Source organism: Macrobrachium rosenbergii, chromosome 36 (genome assembly GCF_040412425.1).
Source record: "Macrobrachium rosenbergii isolate ZJJX-2024 chromosome 36, ASM4041242v1, whole genome shotgun sequence".
Taxonomy (NCBI): Eukaryota; Metazoa; Arthropoda; class Malacostraca; order Decapoda; family Palaemonidae; genus Macrobrachium; species Macrobrachium rosenbergii.
Window position 1 is genome coordinate 20,130,467 of NC_089776.1, and position 26,873 is coordinate 20,157,339.

Sequence of the window (26,873 nt, forward strand, 5' to 3'; positions counted from 1 at the left end):
TATGCAAATTAAACAGACACGATAGCCCATAAGGCAAGGCACCGTCTATCAACAACCTCTCTTTGTACTACAATATATGCATGCACATGCACACAAGCGCACGAATAAAACAATGAGATGAACAATATACAGTAGGCTATGTCGCCGGAGTTCCTATGACTGACTAAATAGGTCTGGAAGCGTCTAAAACAATTAGCGCCTATAAGAGCCACACTCTTCAGTAAACGAGCAAATATATAAAATAAATTCACTATACCCATAATATTGTTGCCCAATGACGAAAATAAAAAGCTTCAATCTAGTACGGCGACAGTTAATTGCCCTGTCGAATGCCTAAACAAAATCAAAAGCAATAGTATCAATCAAACTGATAAAACTGTTGATGGTTTACACTTTAATGTTTGGCATAAGTATTTCCAGCGTTCGCAATGATGTCACGTTCTTTCACAGAACATCCAGCAGAACAAGTAAGCACCACAGTCACAGCTTTCTTTCTAAATGCAGTTCAGGAACAAAAAATTTCCGGCCACCACGCTCGTGCCCTAAGATCGCTTTCACATCAGGTATCCAGTCGCATCGATCAGTTGTGTACCAACATTCGCTCATAAAAATTTACAAGTAACTTTGGCGCCATCGACTCCAGCAATTCCTTGTCAGACGAGAAAAAGTCAGTTGCGTCAACTGTAGCTGCCACAAATGAAAGCCTTCATTCCTACCGATTGCCGTTATTTGTTGCCTCGTGTGAAAAGGCCTTAAGAAGGCCAAGATTAGGCAATGGGATAGCTGATTACAATGTCATCCCTGTACGCATCTGACAACAAACGTCTCACGATATATGTAAAATCTCTTGCTAGAATAACTGCCCTACTTCATAAGGACTGTCCACGTTTTCTTCGTGAAAATCCCGTGACTTCTGCAATTTATTTCCCAATCTATCTGTAAGAAAATGTGCCCCCAAAAACCAGTAACAGTCGATTTCTACATTTAACTTGAGCAGGTAAAATAATTCAATATTTTATAACTTATTGAAGGCTGATATATTTTCTCTAAAATAAAATCAATTGCGATGGCCGATTAGAAAAAAACATTCTTGCCGTGATGAAGCGAGCAGCAGCAGCAGCACACGAGAACCTTTCACCTTCAAAGACTTCATCAACAGGTGGCAGAAGAGGAGACGCTGGGAATCGCGACCACAAAGAGCACCTTCAAAGCGCAAACGTTAAGCGAGACTTAAACGCAGACAAACAAACACACACACACACACACTGAGCAGGAACATCAAGAAAAAAAGAAGAGGGGGGAAAAAAAGGGTGGTCTCTTGTCTTACTTAACCGTCAACCGGGATCTACTCCACGAGGACTAAAGCAAACAATCCGCACTCGCTTCGTCCTTCCCCTCACTTTCCTCCTCTTCCCTTTTTCTACTTGCTCTACATCGCCCTCACATCTTACTCAGCCCAACCTTCCCTACTCGAGAACTCCTTAGGGATCACTAAAAGAATCAAGGCGTCTCCCTCTCGCCTTGTGCCTCCACTAACAGCTATCACGGCCAGTTAAAATTATTCGCTCATGGATATTAGAGAAGCTCTGATTAGGGGTGGGCGCCCGAGCAAGAAGGGTTCGCTCGAAGGAAGGCTTTTCTTTTTTTCTCTTAGGGAAAACGTCCGGGGGTAAGGTTAGCGAGATGTGCACCGAGCTACGTAGTTTAAATCTCTCTCTCTCTCTCTCTCTCTCTCTCTCTCTCTCTCTCTCTCTCTCTCCACCTCTCTCTCTCTCATACACACTCCATATATATATACATACATATATACGCATACACACGCATGCATATATATATATATATATATATATATATAATGTATTTATATATATATATATATATATATATATATATATATTTTTTTTTTTTTTTTTTTTTTTAATACATATTTTTCAGAAAAAGTAATACATCATAAAAGCTTAAAGATTATATTTATGTTTAAACTGGCGACAAAAATTACCCCATTATAACTTTTAAGGACTTACGACAGAGAGAGAGAGAGAGAGAGAGAGAGAGAGAGAGAGAGAGAGAGAGAGAGAGAGGTCTTAAAATGACGAATGGAGGTGCAAGTTCTGAGCTATGAATATGTGTGTGTATGAGCAGATGTCTGAAGCACTGAGTAGATGAGTAAGAGTGGGTGATAAGTGGATAGCGGAAGGACTTCGTTTAAATGAAAGAAAGAAGGCGAGAGAAACTGTACGAGTACAGACGGTTACAGGCTCGAAACCTTGGTCACACATAGTTTTCCCTCGCCTCAGCTCTCATCAACTGAATCTGAGAGAAAAAAGAAAGTTTCTTCATTCTAACACAGACATGGCACCTCAAAACGCACACCAAGATCAATACGCGCATGAATATTCAGCAAGACCATCTGAAAAATAAAAAAAACAATTTAAAAAATGGGAAAACTGGGTGATTTGCAAAACGTCAGGAGCTCTCCTTTACCAATTCAAGCCTGTAAAATTCTGTCTTTGTAATTTGTCTGTATTTCAGTAGTGTCTTGATTTCATACCAGAAATTTTTTCTAAAATATATACGGCTACTCAATCATTACAAATATGCAAAACCAAAGACTAATAAGGTTACTCACAACATAAATGTATCGTTTGTGTCTTGTGATTTCACAGAAACTTATTAACGACACAGCATCACCATAGGAGACCAAACTTACATGAAGTTAACGTTGAACATTTGACTATTAGTCACAATATTCATTTCTACTTAGTCGTCTTACAAGTCTTGCCATAATCATCACTGGCAAAAATAGTTCTTCAATTCTTCCATCTTCATATCATCAATGTTGTAATGGCACGCAATCTGCCAACGGAGATTAGTGTAAATAACCACGCATGACATAAGGTGAATGGATATATATATATATATTATATATATATATATATATATATATATATATATATATATATATATATATATATATATTTGTAATGTGCAATTGCAGTCTGCAGGAGCACGTACAGCTTCACTCACTTTTTCAAATCTAGTTAAAATCAAGTAAAGTACAGAGGGTGAGTCAAGCACAAGACCACCCAGAACCGGGAAGCTGGGGACATTCAAAACAACACTGACATTAGCATCCGCTAAAATTCTCGGAGCCTTCATGACAAACTCCACCTCTCCTCTCTGAGCCTATAATCTTGTCTTTGTCACCTTTTGATTTCCCCTAGGCCTTCATATTCTCCTTAATTCCAGCACCACTCCAGTGTGCCACTAAAAACATGGAAGCCGGCAAGTAAAGGTCGAACGCTGTATGCAACGCAAAGGACTTGGGAGACTGGACCAGAGATTATATAAAGGCTTTGACCCAGGGAGACAAGAGAGTTCATTGGCAGCTAGCATCAGAGTAGATTCCTTGTCCAGTTGGTCTCCAACTGCCCTTTCCTCTCTGACCCCTTATCTCTTTGTTAATCTCTTCGTTGGGCGAGTCGGTAGAGCTGTGGACTAGCACTCACTAGGCCCAAGTTCGAGTCTCCGGCCAGCTGATGAAGCGTTAGAGGAATTTATTTCTCGTGATAGAAATTCATTTCTCGCTATAATGTGGTTCGGATTCCACAATAAGCTGTAGGTCCCGTTGCTAAGTAACCAATTGGTTCTTAGCCATGTAAAATAAGTCTAATCCTTCGGGCCAGCCCTGGGAGAGCTGTTAATCAGCTCAGTGGTCTGGTAAAACTAAGGTATACTTACTGTGCACAGTTTGGCCTATGTTTATCAACACAGCGCATCCTACAGGGAAGGTAAAGTCTGGATTTTGGAGTTGTTACACTACCCAGTCTTCTACTATAATTTTCATTCTTTCTGATATTTCTGCCCCTTGGAGTTCTGAGAAAAATAGTAGTGTTAAACATTTTCATTTCGAGTACCGTAAGCAATTCAAAAACCTTCCTATTACATATTACCCCTTCTCAGGCTTCACCATTCCCCAAGTGAACTAGAAAGTGTTTTCTTAGCATCAAAATGACAGTAAATTTGTCTTGCAGAATAGGCGTTGGCTGCTGTGTCCAACTGTTCGCCCACGGTGCCAATTCTTTAATTCCCGACATGGAAGATCACTTCAAGATTCATTCCTGAAGACTTACAAGCCTACATGGCAGAATCTGTGTATTTATGTAATCTAGAGGTTTCACCATAGTAATTTTATTGCTGGAGATAATCAACTCTATACAGTAGTTAAGAATTTTACCATAAATCATAATCCTTTTAGAGTGGCACTTTGCTTTGTGAGTAACGTAATATCAGTGCCACGGAGCTAGTGAGGAACTCCCTTGCAATATCCTTCTGATCCTTGTAATAAAACCTAAATTGTGAAGTCTAGCATTTCTTTTGGGAAACCATCTTTTATTTACTGTTATCTTCCTTCTTTTCATGAGCTTAACTGAGCAGTCAGGTGAGTTTCAGTGTGTTTAGGACCAGATAGATCAACCCCAGGTTAGACTTGTGAAAACATATATAGGCTATGTGTATGTATGTACTGTAGAGTCATCTTCACCCTTCAAGTTCTCATCAAGTCTTTTGGGATGAAGTTGTTACCCCAAAACCCATTCTTAAATGCTAACTGGAATCAATAAAATCGTCTAACTATCAGCTACATAATTCTTCCCTAACAGAGGCCCCCATCCGCTCTTACCAGCCCAAGATCAGGACCTGGGATGTTGTTCAAGAAAGCAAAAAGGCTATGGATCACAGCTCAAGGCCCTCACGGGTATAAACACAATACACACACATACATATATATATAATCATGAAGCTACAAATGTTGCTTAATATCAAATTCACACTACCTCGGGAGTATCCCAATAGGGAATAGCTCAGTGGTAGAACGTCGACTGGAGTTGCTGGATGAGTGCTGTGTCATGGGATCGTGACCCGGCAGTACCAATCCATTTATCACTTATAAATTCCCCTTCGGTGATAATTCCCTATTGGGATACTCCCGAGGTAGCGTGAATTTGATATTAAGCGACATTCGTAGCTTCATGATTGTATATAAATCACGGTGTGATAAAAATTCCATACATATATATATGTATATAATATATATATATATATATATATATATATATATATATATAGAGAGAGAGAGAGAGAGAGAGAGAGAGAGAGAGAGAGAGAGAGAGAGAGAGAGAGAGAGAGAGCTGGGACTCCCAATAAATGCAAGACAAACAAAAATAACATTAGATGGAGAAAGGGTTAATAAGGTTGACTCTTTCAAATATTTAGGCAAACTGATATCCTGTACAGGGTCTAGAGTTGGAATTTAGTGACAGACTTCACCTAAAAAAGGCAAAACAAACAACGGACTAGCTGAATATCTGGGATTCATTCAGACTGAAACTGCATACAAAAGTAAGACTAAATGTAAGTCTAGTACGATCTGTATTACTATACAGACATGAATCAAAGTATGACAATGGAACTATATTCGAAAGATTTTTTCAATTTGAAAATTACGCTTCAAGAAGAATATTAGGAATTAGAACCCTGGACAGTTTGAGAAACGACACCATAAGGGAAATTTCAGAAATTCCATAATTATGAAGATGACACAAAGATGAAAAGGAGATGTACGCTATATGGCTTGAACATGCCCTTCACACAGTCCCTGGGAGAACAGTGCGTGACAGTGTCAGCTGGAATCCTGCTGGCACCAGAGGAGTTAGAAGACTCATATCTGTTTGGGTAAGAGCTGGATAAGAGTGGAGATCTGTGGAAGACAAAGCACAGAAAAGACGGGCAATGATATATATATATATATATATATATATATATATATATATATATATATATATATATATATATATATATATATATATATATATATATGTATGTATATATATAATATATATATATTTTGTATATATATTTAGTATTACATTATTCTTTCCAACTCTAACTCCATTCACTGCATACCTGCACCACAGGTAACAATGAAACATTCTAATGGATTAACCTCATGTGCATATTTTTGTTAGATGGCTAACATAAGCTGCTAGAGATGAGGAAGAAAAGCTATACCATTGCGCCAGTCACTTACAGCTTAAAATAACTGGCAGTTTCTAGCACAGAACAAGTGGCCAATTTCACATTCTGTGGCCAATTTCACACGCCTGACGACAGTATTTTCCCACACAAGGAAACGCCTTCAATTACTATTTTTCCTATCCATCCGCACTCCTCCCTCCTTCCAATCGAATAATCCCCTAACAATAAACGGGTCGATTTCCTGTTAAAAATCAGTACTTATCCTCCCTCTTTACAGGTCGCAGTTCTAACTCGACCCAGCACCTCGTATCAGTTTCTAGTATCATGTCTGGCTTCGTTGCAATTAATGACGAAGTCCACATAGGAGAGGGAAGTTTGCAAGAATTCATTTTTTATCTAACAAATCTTCTGCAAAGGACTTTGGAACCTGGCACTCCCCAAGTTGACGTCTTGAGTGCTATGCTACGCAATGGGACAAAATTATTGTTGATGCTCTGTTCGTTTTAAGCTGGGGTTTGTGATTTCACAACATGTACCAAACGGGGACAGAGAGAAGATCTGATACTACAAGATTGTACTGCAGAATGAAATATGCATATGTATACAAATACTTATGGTCTATGAAAGTGGTGACCATAGTAGAGACATGTTTGACTATTAATCCGCAAGTACAACTAGAATGAGGCCTGTAGGTCATGTTGTATTGCTACAAGAGGGAACCTGCAGTTGTACAGCGTGCAATATCTAGCAGACATCAGATCCGTGACTGACTATGCTTCGCCAACTTTTGTCTTTCCAAATAAAAACTGACAAAGCATAAACTTATTCAAATGAAGCCATTAAAACTATTTTGGACGTTCATTAACAGCAAGGGTATCAAACGAGAATGGAGTTAGGATTGTCATCCGCAACAAAGAGAATTGTAGAACTCAAAACTAGTATTCGTGTTAAGGTACAGAGAGAAGACATATTCTCTTTCAAAGACAGAACTATTAATGCTTTTGTAAATGAACTACGGTAGCAGCAACAACAGCAGGGCTACAATAACAGCAAAAGATCCGCTTTACAGTACCTTAGACTTAAGTCTACCACCAAAGTCACTTTGAAAACATCAGCTTCCCTGAGAGCGCAAGGCAACTGGAACAACTACAGACCGGGAATCTTCCAAAAAGCCACCCGTTTCTGGTTATGAAGCGAGATCACATTTTCAGTCGGCGACAGTAAATACAAAAGGGGGAGGGGGGGTAGGATTTATCACTGAATGTGGACACGGGGTGACGGTGGCGCTGCAACTCCAATAGATGGTGGAAGTTTTGACTTAAAATCGGACATCATGACCACGTTGCCAGAATGGGCTTAATCAACACAGGCCAAACCGACGTGGGTACTACTGTTGACCTTAACATAAATCAGTGCGAGGGGCGACAAAGAAATTGACACTCGAGGACACACAGCCAAGTTCATGTAGATGCTCTCTCACACAGAGTCATGGTAACAAAAGAGCAGGTATAGTGGATAAAAAAGAAAATGCTTTAAAAGACTAAAACTTGGTCTTGTCATTGAAACAGACCAATATGAGAATCAAATCAATCACACATATCAAAACAAATATCAAAAGAGCTCAGATGGTACATATTTGAACACAACAGCACATGGAGTAAGTCAGGCAGTTCAACAGCGTACTGTATCATAACAAGGTTGCAATGCACAATAAACACACACAAGGAAAGAAAGGAGTTACTATGCATACAGTCGGTGAATGCCAAGTTAAGATGAGGATACAGCTACCCAGGCAGACTATGGGACCCAAACGTAACTACAGGACATGCAATGACACTAATATGCACAGTACCCACACTTCATCACTTTGTCGTGACTTATCTCAAGATTCAGGAGCATAACTTCAAAACTTTGGAGACTTTTTAGCATGTAAAACGTGTGCTTAAATGCAGTATATTACATTACTAACAAACTCAAAAGGTTCAGCCTAAAAACTTTGCAGTGCCAAAATATAAGTTTACTGTGGCCTACAAATATAAATGATTATGGATCTAGGCTATAGCCTACCAAGCTAAGTTAAGTTAAGGCTACATGCTAATTATCACTCTACCCTTTAGACCACTTCTGGCGCCCAAAAGTGTTATCCAAAATTCAATTCAAGTCACTTACATAGAGAGAGAGAGAGAGAGAGAGAGTATTAAGTATAGTATTGCTTGTCACCACTCTAGCTCTGAGACCGACAGGACTTAAAAATGCATAGAGACGGAAAGGATTATAATTATATATATGTATATATATATATATATATATATATATATATATATATATATATATATATATATATATATAATTTGTTTTTTTTTACGAGGATGATCTAGTATTTTGGTTGGATTTACCATTATCAATGCTATCACGATGCAAGTGTTCAGTCTTGCTTTCTCCGTCAATATTATTACGGCCAATATTATACCAATATAAATCTATGCTTAAACCAATATTACTGCATTTTACATCAAAACCACTTGTAATTATTACTACTATCACGTAGAGGGCCAGTCGAACTATTACTATGATTTTTATCGAAAATTTATTTCAAGACCATGAAAATTATTACCATTATCATCTACAGGGGTATGTGAATTTTGCTACTATTTATTTATGTTAAAACACTTTTCGTCATTTATTTTGTCATGTACGTATGTAAGTGTGCATAGCATATCCAATGATGTTACTGGGCACACGTGTACGTCTGTGCACTAACATAGGCTACACATGTGCATGGGTGCATATTTTTATAACAATGTAGGCTAATATGAATAGATATGCAAATCATATTTCAATATATCTTCAACAACACTTATTCTGATATCGAGCTCACCCCTCAGACGGGTTATAGGTTGCGACAGAGCACTGCTATAATAGGTACATATCATTTCCTGATGTTTCACTTCCCACAGTGAGAGAGGTGTCCCATAAATTATCGTCTCACGAGGCAAAACTCTCTCTTTGACAGTGCTTGAAGAAGTGACTGTTGAGGAGGAAAGAGGGCCATTAGGTTGATAAATCGACAGCAGCCGGGAATTTGTGGGATCATATGAAATAGCCTATGCCAAAAAGTAGCGATATTGTGACTAAGTGACTGGCCAGGTTTGCAAGTTATGTCTGGATGAGAAAAAGGTTTCAAAGGTATTATGATGAACATATTTGTTGAAGGTAATCAATGTTGAATATCTGTTTGGAAGGGAATGGAAAAGAGTTCCCTGAATATATTTAAGGGTGAAAGGAAAGGGCAAAGGATAAACCATTCAAAGAGAGGTCAGTACCAAGGACGATTAATACTTTACAAGTTTTATAATAATGAATATTAAAAAGGACCACAGGATTAAGAAAAAAGTGAAAAGTGTCATTTCTTTAGAAGCTATATTAGTGATCTTTTAGAATCTCTTTAAAACGCTTGAAATCTAGCACATTTTTAGGCCTGTTTCCCATTCAAAATGTCAAAAGCTTCCTAAACTGTAGGGAGATCCTCTTTCCGAAAAATGCATATGCTATGTGTTGGGTTCCCAATCTAAAATGGTTTAAAAACCGCAGCACGAGATATGGACACAAAACCCAGTTTAAAAATATAGGCGCGTAATTTTTTGCTGGAGTGGTGTGCTTCCATGTAGCCTACAGATTTACTTTTATGCCAACAGGGAGGAATTTGTAGACATACTCACTCAAATATTAAATATAATATTATATTAAAAGGCCTTAATACGCAATGTAGTTCGATCTGCTAGAACGACCAATCTACACGTACCAATGCCATCCACCCGCGGTTAAAAAAAAAAAATTTATGACATAAAAGCACCAAAACCTACAATCAAACTTATAGCACTATTGTTAGGAAAGCCCTGCTGTTCCAACATCCCACGCAGCGCTCTCTTGGAAGCACTTCCCCAGCTGGAAAGGAAGTCAGTACTTTCAGACATCACAGAAGACAATAACCTCTCCTCGGCGATGTTTGTAGCTGACACACTGACACTAGAAAGGGGGGATGTGGAGGTGGGAGGGATATGGAGAGGAGACAGGGAGAGAGAGAGAGTCGCGTTCACAACACAAATACTGAGTTAGCTCACTTTTTATGGTTTCCTATAACAAAGGAATGGCTTCATTTGTGGGATGTTTCGTTCAAAGTACACAATGGTAACAAGTAAATAAAGGCACTGCGGTGAAGTAACCATTTATATATACAGGCATGCAGCGCTGCGCACTAATACATACAAATTTGTAAATGTAAACGCAATAATCACCTTTGAGTAGCAAATGATAAACACGTAACTTCGAAGATTACCAAAGCCTACGAGAAAAACATTACAAACCTGCAACAAGTAAAGCACAAGATCTCCCAAATATCCTCAATACAATATGAAAACTTCTGTTCAGGCGTTGTTTGCGTTCGCGCGCGCACACACACAAACATATATATAGGGGTCTCGCAACCGCATCACCAACCTTCTCAACTTGCAACCAGCTGAGCGATGCAGCTCTCGGCTAATGTTTGCTACAACCGTGAATCACTCTTGATCTACTGACTACAAATCCACTTTATTGTAAATGTGTTTCAACTACTGCTGATACCCAGAAAAGAAGGCTGCAATATATATATATATATATATATATATATATATATATATATATATATATATATATATATATATATATATATAATATATATATATATATATATATATATATAATTGTGACCAGAGTGACTGTTGCTCGTGAAAATTGGTCATCTTTGCCGTTTTGTGCATCCATTTATAAACAGCTGTAACTTCATGCACTTTCTGAATGGGCGTTGTGGATTCAGCTGAAGTTTGACAGTGATCGGATGATTTAAGTAGGATTTACCAGTAACCTTATTGCTTCAGTGCATGAAATTTTTAGACACAAACACACGAAGCATGAAGATATATATATATATATATATATATATATATATATATATATATATATATATATATATATATGTGTGTGTGTGTGTGTGTGTGTGTGTGTGTGTGTGTGTGTGTGTATCTATAAATGTCATAGAATGAAGCAATAAGATCATCGGCAAATCCGACTTACATCTCGCGATCCCCGTAAAACTTCAGTTGAATCCACAACGCCCATTCAGAAAGTGAATGGGCAATTTTCACGAGCAAGTCACGGCGCTTGCAAAAATATAACCTGATCTTTCCTTCTTCCTAGCCAAGCAAAATTAGTTCACAGTCTCTTGTTGAAAATCACGAAAATTTTCCACATTACTTCATCTAATTCTAACAATGAGTAAAATGCAAAGCATACAGGTATCTTATAAATGGATCTCTTGGTCGGAATACGCATCAAACAAACTTTTGACACTTCAAAGTATTAAAACTAAAGTAATTTCTTGTAAGGTAGATGTCTTCGGCAAAAATGCGTTAGTTTAATTTGAAAATTAAGTCATGCGGACACCACATATTACAGTACCTTTATTCTTACACTTGCCATTTATGAAATTATTTCAAACAAAAATAAAAAAAAAATACGCAAAATATCATATCAAAGTTCAGGTTTGTTTACAAAACCACCAAAGCCGGCACTTTTCAAAATGTTTATATTTTCTTACAAGCACCATAAGAGAGAGAGAGAGAGAGAGAGAGAGAGAGAGAGAGAGAGAGAGAGAGAGAGAGAGAGAGAGAGAGCGTCAAAGTCAAGTAATAAAAAATTGCACAATTCATCACTTTTGGCCCTTGGATGAGGAATCGAACTCAGTTTTTCCACTTGGTCTTTTCAGCGGCTGCAGGCGTAAATAATGTCTCTGAGAGCCACTCGCATGAATGCAAAAGCATGTGAGCGCAGGGGTGGGTGTAACACGCAGGCAATTACTAGGTTTAGCTCATTGCTCAAATCCCCTTCCTACTCTACTCAAATATCTGCTCTCTCTCTCTCTCTCTCTCTCTCTCTCTCTCACACAAGTACATGTAAACATAAGCATAACCACACACTATAATTATATCCTGAAACCAGACACCGATAAAAATGGTCGGAGAACTGATCTATCACTTCTGTTGTTTTTACCCTTTCTGCCTCCCACCCTACCCCCAACCCGGTTTTGACCCGCTGCTTATGTCGACAGAGGCATGCATTATTTCTACGAAACGCGTCCATACCGCTTCCTCCTCCAATTCGGAGATCGACCGCTGGCAGTTCAGGTGAGAGTTACAAGCGCTACCATCTGCGCTACGATGCAAGACGGACAGAACAGACAGAGAGCATCTAAAAGCACCCAAGTTTTGTGAAAGATATGCAACCTCTCCCTAGTCTCTCTTAACCTAATATTAACAGAGGCTACTCTAAAACCAGTACCTATTTTTGAACATCACTATAACCCAGTGCCCTCACCCTGCTTCATTTTGTCCTCCCCAATGGATGGAGTGGAATCAGAACGGCCAGCACATGCGCATAAGCACTCAATCCGCCATCTTCTCAAATAACAGCGCTGACGGTGCTAAGTCAAACCAGCTGACCCTATACACCCTATGCCCCGTCACTAAAGCTCCTTTGCCGAACGGTGGGTGTCAAATGCGTGTGTGCGCGCGCACACACACGTACACAGGCTATCCGATACCCTTACCTACTTGAGCGGATCACAGGAAACCCTAATGGTCAAAAGTACTTCACCGCTTTCTTTAGAGGACTCTGCGTCTTGAGAATTGAGTATCAGTTTGGTCTAACTAAATGATTTTTGGTGGCTTGTATAAGGTAACTTGAGGATAACACGATGAAGTCCTCCAAATTCAGTGGTAACGAAATGCACGGTTATACACATGTACAGTATATAGTCTTCAGTGTTCACTTTCTTAGTGTCTCTGCATCTAAAGATTGGTAAGACAAAAGGTTTGTAAGCATGGTTCCGGTGGGCGGATTATTTATCTAAAATGTGTGACATGATCACTGGAGAACCTAGGGCACAGAAATTAACTGATTCACTGAAACAATCGTAGGCAACGCTAAAAACATTTAAATTTTGATGACCTAGGTTGACCCCAGTAACATACCAAATGTTGGGGACTGCTCTAACAAATACTATTACGGATTTAAAATTACCTTTACCATTGTGCAGATGAATAATCATATTGGTAACGAGGGAACTCATCAAAACAATGACGCGATACCGTTCATTAAGCTTTAGAAACCAAATCCCTAACAAACGACAGTAGTAACTGCCTTAAATCAACGCTAAAATACTCATAACCATATCCTACCTTCTTTCATTGTGCAAGCCCATTGTTTCATCAACCATAAAGAGCTTTTACCCTAAATTCATTTGCCATGTATTACCAATAATTGGTCACATAATATCCCCCTGGGAAACAAACAAGCAGATGCCAACTGCAGGATTATGTCTGTCAGTCGTAAGTCATAACATGTACTGGTCTGAATACTATTATAGTCAGTTAGGAGCCACTCACCTATTGCCCACCCCATGACCCCCACCCCCTTATCCCCTAGTCTACAAACGGACACCGACCAAAAGGTCGACCGTCTCCCCGTCCCCATGCCGAACCTACAAGCTTGCAAAATCAATAGTCATTCTTTTGACCTCCACCCACTCGTATCAATATCTTTTTTTGTTATTATCTGTGACTGCAAAAATGCAGACACCACTATATATGTATATATATATATATATATATATATATATATATAATGTATAAAATGTGTGCGAGCGTGCAAGCGATTAAATTAATTCATAAAAAAACCTAATAAGACAAAAAACCAAAGACAAGGATATTCTTAACAGAAAAAAAAATCGTGCATCATGAGTTCAACAGGAATTAATTTACGCCAGCCAAAGGATCTCATACCTTGAAGAATTGAATATACCATAACTGGGTAACAGTTAATGGCAAAACTATGTGTATATACAGTATATATATAAATATATATATATATATATATATATATATATATATATATATATATATATATATATATATATAGATAGATAGATAGGCTATATATATAATTAGATAAATAGGGCCTACATATTATATTTCAGAGTCTAGCAATAATGACTATTGTATGACCAGCAAATAGATCAGAAAATGATTCCCGGCCGAGGCAGAAAACTTTATTCTCATTCTGTTAATCCCTGTGCCTCTGTTGGCCTACGTATGACATTGGGTACCTGATAGTTAGTTGACTATGCGGGTAGAAACCAGGATGGAAAGAGCTATGGTCTAACAACCTAATCCAGAAAGCCTTGCAGACAGGAAGGGTAACATCTGGAGCCACCCCTCTGGTGGGTAAAGGAAGAGTAAAACGAAATGTTCTTCATCTGCCTATGTACAAAAATTGTTGGGGGCTTTCACAGAAGGATGTGCCCAATATTATGAAAAAAAAAAACTAGAAAACGACCACTATTAATGTGGTCAACTTATTAAAAAAAACTAGCTAGAGTGTAAGGTTTGCTGACGCACTGCAAATCGAGTAGCACGCGGAAACTCAGGAAACGCTCGCGATGTTATTTTATTACAAATAAAGTTTACTACAGCGTTTGTTTTAATGATAAATACCCTTAGATGCTGCTCACACCAAAAGTATTCTAAAGACAGTAAAATGAGACGTGATATATCTGGCAATACGAACATCAACTTTGTAAGTGCAGGACGCATTAAGAGTGACACCCAAAAAGCAGCAATAGTGATGGCTTAGAATGCGGTGGAACGTGGTATTGAGATCAGCCAATCAAAGGAATGCCACATTTATTTTTAAAAGTCCACGGGAAAATAAAAAGGTATATAATAACATTGAAAATTATTACGAAGGGCGGATGGTTGGTTTGGCATAACCTAAGCCGGCCCGGACCCTTGTCCTGATAGCGAGATTTCAAAGGAAGTAGGAGGCCTGGTGAGAACCTGCGGGCTCCATCCAACCAACAGAGACGAGTGCTTATCCACTGCCATTTTGAATGATACCGCCGGTTAAAAAAAAAAAAACTATTATAATAATAATACAACTGAATCTCTTTAACCGAAAGAATGTTAAAAAAAAAAAAGCTACAAAGTCACAACCTACTCATTCCCACTTCCGTCAGCTTCCTCATGCAAGTGGGGGGAAAAAACATCGAGATCCGGAAATACATCGAGTTCTCTTTTTTTCTCTGCCAATGAGCATGGGGGCAGCGTTTACAGCTTCCTGGCTCAAGTTACGCGTGTATAAAACTTTTGAAAAGACCAACACACGGACGACCTCTACGACAGAATCAGGATGTCGACCATAAACCGACATGAGGCTCTCCCCTCCTTCCCTACAACAGACAGACTTCCACTTAGGATAAAGAGTCCGGGTACTACAGTAGTCATCTCAAGGGAAAATGAAAAATGGGCAAACAGAACTACAGTTCAGTATGGCCAGACATCAGCAGCGCTGAAAACACGTTTGGGAGAGGAGATGCCCGGCAGAGAACCAGATTTTGGCGCCAAATTCTGATGGTTGAAAGCTCAGGCCAGATGCCGTCACTTTCTACCCGCCCACTGGCCACCGACTTGGCCCGTTCGGAACCTTCAATGAGAACCAGTTTTCTAAGCCCTTACTTCGGGACTCCTACGTTTATGAAAGTGATAATAGGACAACACTCACAAAACAACTTTCGGTGACTACAGTATCTTAGAAGGATCGAGGCAAAAGCAACAGTCTTGTGCGTTGAGGCTCTCCCTGTGAAGCCAATGCCAACAAAACACAGACGAACACATATCTTTACATTGTGGAGTAGACAGCGTGACAGCTCTCCGCCGTGCGAATATGACCTGTACAACACCCGATCTCAAAGGCGACTTTAGCTTCCTTCATAGAAAGGTGCACGAACTGTCCCCCGTCATGCCACACACGTGTCTGTCCTACCGACTCTCCTTTGAAAGCACACACATCCCAAACTGGGAAACCAAATTCTCACGGACTCCAAATAAGAATGATCTGACTTGTTTCTGACTTTGTATATTGTATATATATATATATAGTATATATATACAAGCACTATTACTATTCCAAGGCTTTTACTTTTGGCTTTTTTATAAGAACCAAACAACATATCTAAGAAAAATAATAATTCCGTGCCTCTCTTTCCCAAATAGGAAGAGAAAGCATGGTATAATGTGACGCAGTGTACTAATAAGGAATATATATATCAATTTTAAGGCAGGTTAAAACAAAAAAAGTACTGTCCATTTTACAACCAAGATGAACTAAAGTTCACATTCCATGACGAAATACACAAACTCTCTCCGAGTCTAGCAAAAGTGTGTTGTTACTTGATATGTGAGAAAAGAAAACTGGCTTTTCAGTCAGAGGAGTGTCTTTCAGTTTATCATTAAGATTTTAAAGTATTTTGATGAAACAAGATTATGTTCTGAGATAACCTTCTTAAAAGTTTATCTGCCTATGCATTCAACTAACACCTAAGTTAGTTATAACGTCGCCGTGACAGTCAGAGGTAAGGGAAGAAATTTTCAGGGTAAATCAAATATTAAAAATACGGACAACAGTTCACATCAGTTCTGCGTCATGCGTAATACACGAAGAAATAAAGAAAAACGAATGACCATCAAAAAAGATATTTGTACCAAGACATGACTTTAGTTTCGCCTAAGAAGCTTTTAGGAAGAGAGGAGGGTGGGCTGGATTTCTGTATCATACACAAATCAAATAAAATCATTCTATACAACTGTCATCTGTGAACAAACAATCAAATCACATGATCTTAAGAGGACATAACTTTCAGTATATATTAACTTTAAACAGAATGCCACTGCACGATCAAAAAGAAAGAAACCAGAAGAATATAGGGGTAAATATCCATGCACACAGATAATTCTAATTCTACCACTGAACACAAAAAAATTTGCCGCTTTCCTGACATAGCCTATCTACAATGAACTTGATATTCAGTTAGGCTAAATTATTACCGATACTGCTATTTAGTGTTAGCAATGGTAAAAAGGAAACTTGGAACAATCATCTGTCGGCCACAATAATAACAATAATAATAATAATTATTATTATTATTCAGAAGATGAACCCTATTCATATGGAAAAAGCCCACAGGGGCCACTGGCTTGAAATTCAAGCTTCCAAAGAATATAGTGTGCTTTAGGAAGAAGTAAGAGAAGGTAAAGGGAAATAGAGAAAGAAGAGATCTCACATATTAAAAAGAAAAAATAAATTATATTAAAGAGATAAAAATGCAAGGGGAATAGCATTAGGGTAGTAATGCATTGCAATAGCTGCTAAAATTGATAGCCTAGTAAACTGAACAAATAAGAAAGAGGGCTTCACTAACGTTACAGTGAAACAATATTGGCCTCTGTCACTAATATGACCTAAAAAAAAATCAAACAATTATTATTATTTATCATACCGTTCTACACTCCAAGTGAAACAAGCAAAAATGGCTGTCATCATATTTAATAATTTTCAGATATTAGAATTTCAAAACACGAAAACAGGGAGCAGGTCAGTGAGGAGAAACAAGGGAAAATCGGACTCTTGGCGAATTCCATATAGGCCAGGCTATTAAATGAAATTTATATCTTTACCGACAAGAACTCAAATTTTCTTATCAAGTTTCATTGCGAAATTACTGTTTCATGCTACACTCATCAGTTAAGATGCATATTCATATCGAATGCCAAGAAACGTTTTACTGTGATCAACTAGCCTATATACTCTTACCCCCCCCCCAACACTGTGGATGAAACCAAAAAGGTGCACCCCTGCTAGTCTCTCGGTTTCGCTGTTACGCAAGTCGATTGAGCAGCAAAATCAAGCAACGCTGAGTCTTATCAGTAAGTGGAAGGGTGACTACCAATGCTGTTGGCACACAGGCCATTTGAACATCAATGAGGCAATGCGTGGAGCTAGCAGCCTTTTCCCACAAATTCTTGCAGAAAACAGGAAGGGTACCACGATCTGACGTAACCCACTACAGGAGGCAAAAGGCACATTACTTATATATATATATATATATATATATATATATATATATATATATATATATATATATATATATATATATATATATATATATATATATATATATATATATATATATATATATATATATATATATACACATATATATATATATATATATATATATATATATATATATATACACATATATATATATATATATATATATATTATATATATATATAATTTTTTTTCAGCCCATTCAGTCTAATAGTGTGACCTACCTCAGCAGGTGTTTTTCCCGCACCAACCAGGTGTACATCGTCTCGCCATGCCATACAAGAGCAAAAACATTCACAGCTGTGCATCTGTTTGCATATTATCGAAACGGCCGTTTGAAGTTTCACATTTAAATCAAAATCAAGTCAAACAAATTCTGAGTTCTCCAAAGGACTACTCAATCAATAATGGCCGCATGCCAATGGCTGTAACGGCTGGAAGTTTGAAACTTACCTGTAACCACATGGGCCAGTGGTATTTTTTACGCTTAATAAGAACTTACCAATAGCTTTAACACAAAGGTCGAAGGGAGACGCACTCTAACGGCCTTATCCATCCCAGGCCTAAAGGAAACAATAAGAAAAGTGCAGACGAAATATGAAAAACGGATCAGCAACCATAAAGGAAACAGCGTCAGTCGATTCCTACACAAGATTCCTTCATTGCATGGGCAGATCTCCGGCCGAGACGAATCCTATAATGGACAAACCAGAATGATGTAAAAGATTTTAGCAATGTTTCTATAAAATATATTGTCATCGTCGACTACACGTTTACCAGGGACCACTTTGTGGGTCCTGCGTTTACCTAACAGCATTGCCGGAGTCCGAAACAACTCATGGCTGCAAAAACAAATTTATGCTCATTCCTACAATAATGAAAGGATAAATAAAACGTAAACAATTTCCTTACCAGATAAAGCAACATAGCCGCCATTAAAATAAACAAAAAATTCTATCGTGAGCAATGAGCAAATAAATCGATCCACGACAGTCCGGAAATGACTAGCACAGTACAACAAATAGAGAGAGAGAGAGAGAGAGAGAGAGAGAGAGAGAGAGAGAGAGAGAGAGAGAGAGAGAGAGAGAGAGAGAGAGAGAGAAATTACAATCCTCACCAGGCCGCTACGAGGCAGGTGGGCCTGAATAAAGTAAAATGTGTGGATGGCAGCAGCTGTGAGCCAGGGATGAAAAACAACGCTAGTTAATAATTTAGCCTACGCACACCAGAGCCTACCGAATCTGATACTGGCCACATAATTGACAATTGTCCATTCATTAGCAACTAGCCCACTAAAAAAAAAAAAAAATCTGCACTTTTTAGATAAAATGACTCCTAGAGGAACAATTTTTGCCTAAATAATATCGCAGTTCCTTATTCTGCAAGACCTAGTCAGCTTATTGGACATAAGACATCCACATTTTTCTGAAGAACTTCCTGCTTTTTCTTTCCAATATCCGTTATAGACTGATGTCCTCTTCCTGCTCTACCGGATGACTGACTCCGTTCGATCCAAGCAAACAAAGCTCAACGCAAAATAAAAGCACTCCAATAGACAAAAGCTGGGAATGAACATCGAACTCCACTACACCACGGATACAGCTAAAATAATCAAGGAATTCTCATGCTAGCTAGACAATGGCAGCATTTCTTTTTCAACGAAGGCACGGAGGAAGGTCAAATTTTCTAGAGGTTGGGCGCGGAGTAAAGGAATGCCCGGTTGCATAGAGTACCCTTGCTCAAGAGCATACCCACAATGAAATTTTTTACCTAATCTATCGGGAATCAACATTTAGCAAAGGCATATTAACGATGAATGAAATATACTGCTCTCTTGCCAAAATTCTACACTACATAGAGAGAACACGAGCGGCATCAACCCAATTCGAGTGAAGATCACTCACCGAGACACTCCCGTTTTGATGGTATACATACATTTTGGCGGGACGATGAACGCGTCCACTCATCATTTTTCTCTTTTCTCACAATCTCCCCTAGCTGCGACCCTCTAAAGTCAATTAACAACTAAGTAGATAAATAAATGCTTAGGTTGACAGAGACATATCATTCGTGTGAATTTGTCTAGAATCGAACACCAATCCCTGTTTGCGAGCTGAGCCAACTACCACTGCCCCACGAAACCAGAGAGAGAGTCAAGCACACAGGCAAGGAAGGGTAGTCTCACACGGGAAGCGAGAGCCTAGTTCTATAACCATCACATAACGAAGGAATATGAAAAAACAAAAAACAAACGAATATCCCTTTCCATAAATTTGTGATATTATACGTCTGGCATTTAAATCTGTTAGGTTTAATTACTTTCAGAGTTTGTCTTTGATCCTAAAGGCTAGCTTATGGGTTATCCTGACTAATGAAATACCAAAAGCATTTGGCACAATCAGTCATGCAAAACAAATAGGATGTAATGTATGCTAAATATACTACAATAACCATTCCTCATCACTTTCTAATGCTAATGAAATCGAATTCCTTTCAGCAAACAACATTAAACTCTTTGTACGCGACTTCAAATTTGTTCCAGTGAGATCACGTAGCTCATCTCATAATCTGTGGCTATTTCTAAAAGAAAAAACTCCAGGTGTGGTATTGCAATGACAAATTCTTCTTTTCGCTGAATAATAATTTTTTCTATTGTTGACATTACCAGAACCTTTTAAAAATTTTCACACGTTTGGCCTATTCTTGTTCGTAAGAGTTGCTCTGTTTGTCTTCAGGAGAAGATAAGAATCGGAAACATTCGTCTGATCAAGAATTTGTTCGCTTAGGCTATATTCCATACCACCTTCTCACGCTGGAGTCCCCCATCTCTGAACAGCGGAGGCCAGACCCGTACCATCTCCTGATCTAACTATTTTAGGCCTATGCAAGCTTAGGTCAGCAATTCCCTCCTGGACCAACCTGTTGGATGCCTTTCAAGGCTGTGCTTTCTTTGTCTGATACAATCCCCCTATTTTAAAGGGCACACTTTTTCTTCTCACGGGATAAGATTTCACTCATTTTTCGTATAAGGACTGAACGTGTTAAGGATACGACAAATGTCCTAAAAAGGCTCCACAATTCATTAAACTAAGAAAATAAAAAAATTATGAAATAAACCTTTCATCACAAACTATATTTTATGGCAGCAGAACAGCAGTGAATAACTTATAGTGGAAAATGAAATGTTTTTTAAGCTTTCTGTTATTCTAGAGCAACTCAGGTTCAAGTTGAGTTTTAAACTCCAATATCAGTTAATATGGTACCACAATGATTACACATCATTAGTGATAAATTATGAATTAGCTTTAGCTTAGTTTGGTTTCAAGAACATCAGCAACTATCAAATAAATAAATTATGATACTGTATTTGTGATTACTACAGATTTGCTTTCAAATACCAAAGTCAATAACTGTTACAATAATGATTAAACATTACGGTTGCAGTACGAATAACCTGGGCTTTAATTTAATTTAACAGAGCAAAGCGTCCAAAATTGTGCGTGAACAGGAGAGGGATGAATAGGAAATCTGAATTTCCACACCCAAAGAAAAGAGAAAACTTATCCACTACCGGAACCAAGAAGCATTGGCTTAGCAACGTCTGAGATCGGAGAAAAACGTTCCGCTCACTTCATGTCGAATTATTCGCTCTCGCAATATTTACTCTGGAACAATAATCATAACAATCACCATATGGAGCTTGCAACTTTTCATCCGACTGTACTGGAGAGGGTGTCACACACCAACACAAACATCATCAATGTGTGCACAATTTATTCCAGGAGCCGCATGGCGTGCTAAAATAAACATGCAATTATCTTCATTTAACGGACGGAAGTGTATATATAAGGCTGAATACTACTAAATATACAATTCATACGTGTCTTTACGCATTCAAACGGTAACCTTTAAGGAGGGCTGTTTGTTTCCCGTAAACGTTAGTCTATTTGATACCACAGACTAATCTGATTCTAAAGCCGATGGCTATTGTCAATAGTCATGGTAGAAAAATTTCGTTCCGGGAATATTTCTGATAAGTAATGATACAGCATACTTTCAGTTTGTTTACTTAACTTATTGCGCTGACTTTGGCTGTAAGATGCCGAACAAGAGAATTCAAATTTGTCACTAGAGTTGGCTAAAAGGTGCGAAAAGGAATCAGGCTGTGTCCGAGTCACAGCGAGATCGCAAGAATTAATGTTTCGGGAGGTAACGTATCACAGAGTCAGGAACTCATAAGATAAACTCAGCACAATAGAGCGAATGAAATTAGGAGATCAAAAGCGATGTCAGATTCAACCTACAGAGACTGGAACAGCTTTTTCGCGCGCGCGCGCGCGAGAGAGAGAGAGAGAGAGTTTTCTGGTGTCACAAAGAAAAGGGGCCCTACTACCAATACGGAATTGTATGCAAAATCAGAATAGCTTATCTATCAAAAATACACACTGAGTTGTTATTTCCAGAAATCTAAAATTCAAACCTTTGCATATTTGTACCCATTGAATTTCCGGCTTCCCATTCCCACGTGGGCTATACACTATAAGGCAATGTTCTCATCCCAGAAATCCGCATTTATCATTGAAGCTGGGGTTTGAACAAAATCCGAACATTCCAGACCGCCATTCAATTTATGTAGACATGAACCAAAAGTAATTATATTATCAGCATTTACTAGACATAAACCAGTCTTTTTCCTCAGTGGAAAATCTGAAAAGGGGAAGGCAAGGCTATTTGAATATTAGTAAAAATGCTGACCACTAACTTAATAAGTAAATCATTAAATACCCATATCTTTATGAGAAACCCATTGTCAAGATTAATATGATGAAGTTTACAAGTAGCCTAAATCTGACAGTTCCACACAGACAAGCGGCGTTGAGATAGAGGAGAACTACACTTGTATTCATCATCGAAGCTACGTTTAATATGTTACCATGATTACCTAACAGGTAAAAAAAAAAAAAAAACATAAGGCAACGACTCATCCACAGGAGACCCCATTACGTATTTCGATAAGATCGTGCTTTAATCTTCATCTGGGTAAGGTCCTTTTATGACACCACTTCGGGAAAGAATCAGTAATACAGGGCGGGCTCTTGCTCCCAGAACAGCCGATAAAAGTGAACAAATAGTAGCCTATGTACGCAGTGTCTTAGCAGTGTTTCTGGCAAGATAAAGCATATTATCGACTTGCATCTTGCCATTCAAGACAATAACTTGAAACAAAAAGAGAAAAATGCTCAATCTCCAAAAAGTAGGTGATCTAGCCTCAAAAGTCAAAGCCGTCAAACGTTCATGGTTCCTGCGAGCCAATTAATTCCAATACCTCCGTCTTTATACGTAATCATAAAGATCCGGCAGAGAGCGGGCCACTGGGGCTGTGGTGGGGTTGAGAGGGGGAACGTCAAGACAATGGGATGTCCTCGTTACCAAAATGCAGCAAAGAAAAAAAAATTATATGCTGTTGAAATTCATTCGGTAAATTAACTTGTTCATTAAGATGACTAACACTTCCTAAACAACATTAGTAATCATGATACGGTACTCAGTTTATTGCTCAGAAAATAAACATCAAAATAATGATTCCGAGTGTACTTAGCTGCATAACCGATAATCCAAGAATCGAGGAAAATCTGTAATCAAAATGCACACGAGCCATTTAGGCTATTGCTGAAATGAACACGCCTATGGGCTATACATTTTTTTTAATCCTTCATCATTTTGTTTTCACCAAGGGCAATCACTGTATAGAGCATTACGACCCGGCAGACATTGGTGCAATATACTGCTAGTTACTACATCCATTAACTTGGTTATTAAAAACTTCCAGATTCAACATAATTAGATCAACGTTGGCAGCCAGTCTTATTCCCATAAAGCAAACCGCAACGAGTTACAATGGCACTATGCACCTCAGAATTATTAAACAACCGTGTGTAGTGAATAGGTCCTCTCAAATTCTGGGAACACAAAGAGGGGAAAGAGTATCCGAACTTCTTGGTCGTAACAAAGGAATAACAGCTCGGATTCTGGTTAGCCATACCATGTGTTTTAGTTCATTAATGAGACTTAGAATTTTATTGGGAAAAAACTTTGGCTCTTTCTGAATTATTGCAATGGCCTTAAACGAAGTACTGCAATTCACCTAGAACTTGGCATAATAATAATAATAATAATAATAATAATAATAATAATAATAATAATAATAATAATAATAATAACTGTCACTGAGGACAATGGAGAGACAAATTCCTCTTAAGAAACAAAAATTTATAAACCCTGTGGAGAGTAGCAAGCACACGCTGTCCATACCTAAAAGCAGAATACTTGTAACAACAACTCACCGCATCGCGAGCAAGGGATGCTGCGAGCATCTCACATCTGTGCCACAGTTGAAATCTCCCGCATGATTACGATTCCCGAGCAACTTTCGTCACAGATAAAAATGATAAAACCAATGCAAAAATATGGTTGTAGCACTGACCTTGTGGCATAAACACTTGCAAATTAAAATACCATCAATAGGCCATGCCTATGTCATTTTAAACCGGAGCGTTGGCGATAAAAACATTGGATAATAGTATCTTAAAAGAAAAGGTCACCGAGAACCTCCACTTGCATACTGGGTGCAAGCAATTGCTAATTAATCCTGTTCATGGAATCAAACCGCTTGCATATGGCTTACCTTTGCTGTAGCTTTCTTGTAGCGTGTGGTAGCTTTGGAGATAAGGTCCCTTACGAGTATCTCTCCTTCACCACAAGGGACCACGACTCGAACAGTGCCGAAGCACACAGTCACCTTCATTTTATCTTGAAAATACATTCACTTAGCAACCTAAAGTTTCCATGATCTCGTTTTCAAATTAAATAAAAGTTTAATATCTTTCTTTTTATGACATAAAACAAAGCTTATAAAGCAGCGTTAGAGTTGAAAACTCACTCAGGTAACCCTGTAGTATTACCTGGGCGGCCATGTTACGCTTTTGAGTGGGACATGCTCACAATTCACATTTATTCAAACACCTGCCTTTATTTTGCGTATTTTTAGCTAATCACCAACTGCACACGCGTAATTCACACGTTCACTTCGTTAAAACGCTCTCCTGTGATGAATATATGGCAGTATCAACCGCAATTTCCTTCATAATTCACGAAGAAAACAACATCGTAACCTTTACACTCGGACAGCTGAGTGACAACTAAAAGTTCCCGGCGGAGTGCAGAGTCATCTTACGGCCAAAGTTTAAACTACGCTCCTACTCACGCACACATAAACACACTGACGTACGGAGTTGCCCACATTACTGCTGTTGTTCTTGTTCTTTGTATTTGCTATCTATTGTATTGTATTTAACGCATTTGACTTTATTGCCACGTTTTGCATAAAATAAGCAAGTGTAAAAGTTATTACTCTATGGCTTTTTGTCATATGGTTTGTAGAGAGTTATACAACGTCATTCACCATGTTTTTTACACAAGCTTATGTTTTTGATAACATGTTAACAGAGAGCCATCGACGTTATCTTTCTGTGTCGCGTACCATTCTTATTCATTAGCGTACTGCTCTTATCAGAAGTATGAGAAACAGGTGGAGATCAATTTTGTTATCGTTTGTCTTTTGCTAAGCCTAGGGTCCTAGCCTCCTGTACTTATGTAATTAATAAATTCGTTGGCTACGTAATTGATATTACTAATTTTATTTTTAGAAATTAATACACGAAGATTGTTTTTGGTTTCCCAGATACCAGAACGAAAGTTTAGTTGCCAGTTTGGCTTATAAATGTAGAGACTTAACTTAATCTAACATTACCTGACCTATCCTGAAGAATAAAAGTCTGCGTTCACACCAAGGGAGTCGCGTCGAGTCGGGTCGAGTCACGTCAAGTCACGATAATTAATTTGATGCGATTCATTTTGATGAAACCCTGTTCACACCAAATGTGCCAACCTACTGCGTCGGTAAGTCAAGTCTGTACTCTTTTTTTTATCTTTATATTTCCACGGTGCCACAATAGGTTTTGTTGAGAATGGGTGCACATTCTCTTGCTAAAATTAATGCTTTGCTGTGGCTTTGTCGTCGCAGACGTAAAAATAAACCTAGAATCTGGGTGCATCATCTGAACAAATGACACACTGCACTGATAATGACAATTTAGATGATTATTTTGAGAGAGAGAGAGAGAGAGAGAGAGAAGATCAAGGGATCGACAAAGTTATTTTTCCAAGGTAAAAAAACCACTGAAATTCCGAATATTTCGTTGCCAGGTAATTCTGGAGGAGAGCTCCACATCTAGTTTTGAGGTTTAAACCATGCAAAAACCTTTAATATCAGGTTTTCAGTGTATTAGACTACCTGAAAAAGTGGAAAACCTACCTAACCTTACAGATTACATAATTATATTATAAAAATTAGGCCTATGGGTAGAAAGGGGATAATTTCTGCTATTTTAAGCGGCTAAGTTAGGTTAGCCTATAGTTCATAATAATATACGTATTATGCAATATATGTATTGTTCAAAGCATAATAAATGGTCAAAGTGAATGAAACTGTTGTCTTTTGCCTGTACATGACATGCAGCAGCAACTTCTTTCCATAAACTGACAATGAAGTCACGGTCACGGTGGTTGGGGTCAATGGCATCACAGATAGCAGGACGCTCCCGAATTAAGTTTATGAGTAGTTCGAACAGCACACTTGCAAACGGCACGTGAGAGTCACTATGACTGATGTTAAAAATAGGCCCAGCTCTATTTGTGACGTGTGAGACTCGACGCATTTGGTGTGAGCGGTTTCT

The 26,873-nt window shown here is 38.3% G+C and overlaps 1 protein-coding gene across 4 annotated transcripts in view; it reads right to left on the reverse strand.

Annotated features, from left to right (window-relative positions):
• The window catches only part of LOC136825010 (partitioning defective 3 homolog), a 471,362-nt gene extending 446,083 nt beyond the window's left edge, over positions 1-25,279 (reverse strand). For 3 of the 4 annotated variants that reach the window (XM_067081040.1, XM_067081025.1, XM_067081019.1), the window contains exon 1: positions 24,764-25,279. In XM_067081040.1, coding sequence (XP_066937141.1) covers positions 24,764-24,901 — 138 coding nt within the window. In that variant the 5' untranslated portion in view covers positions 24,902-25,279. The remainder of the gene's footprint in view (positions 1-24,763) is intronic. The other variant, XM_067081018.1, reaches the window with a different exon arrangement.
• Positions 25,280-26,873: the final 1,594 nt, after the last annotated feature.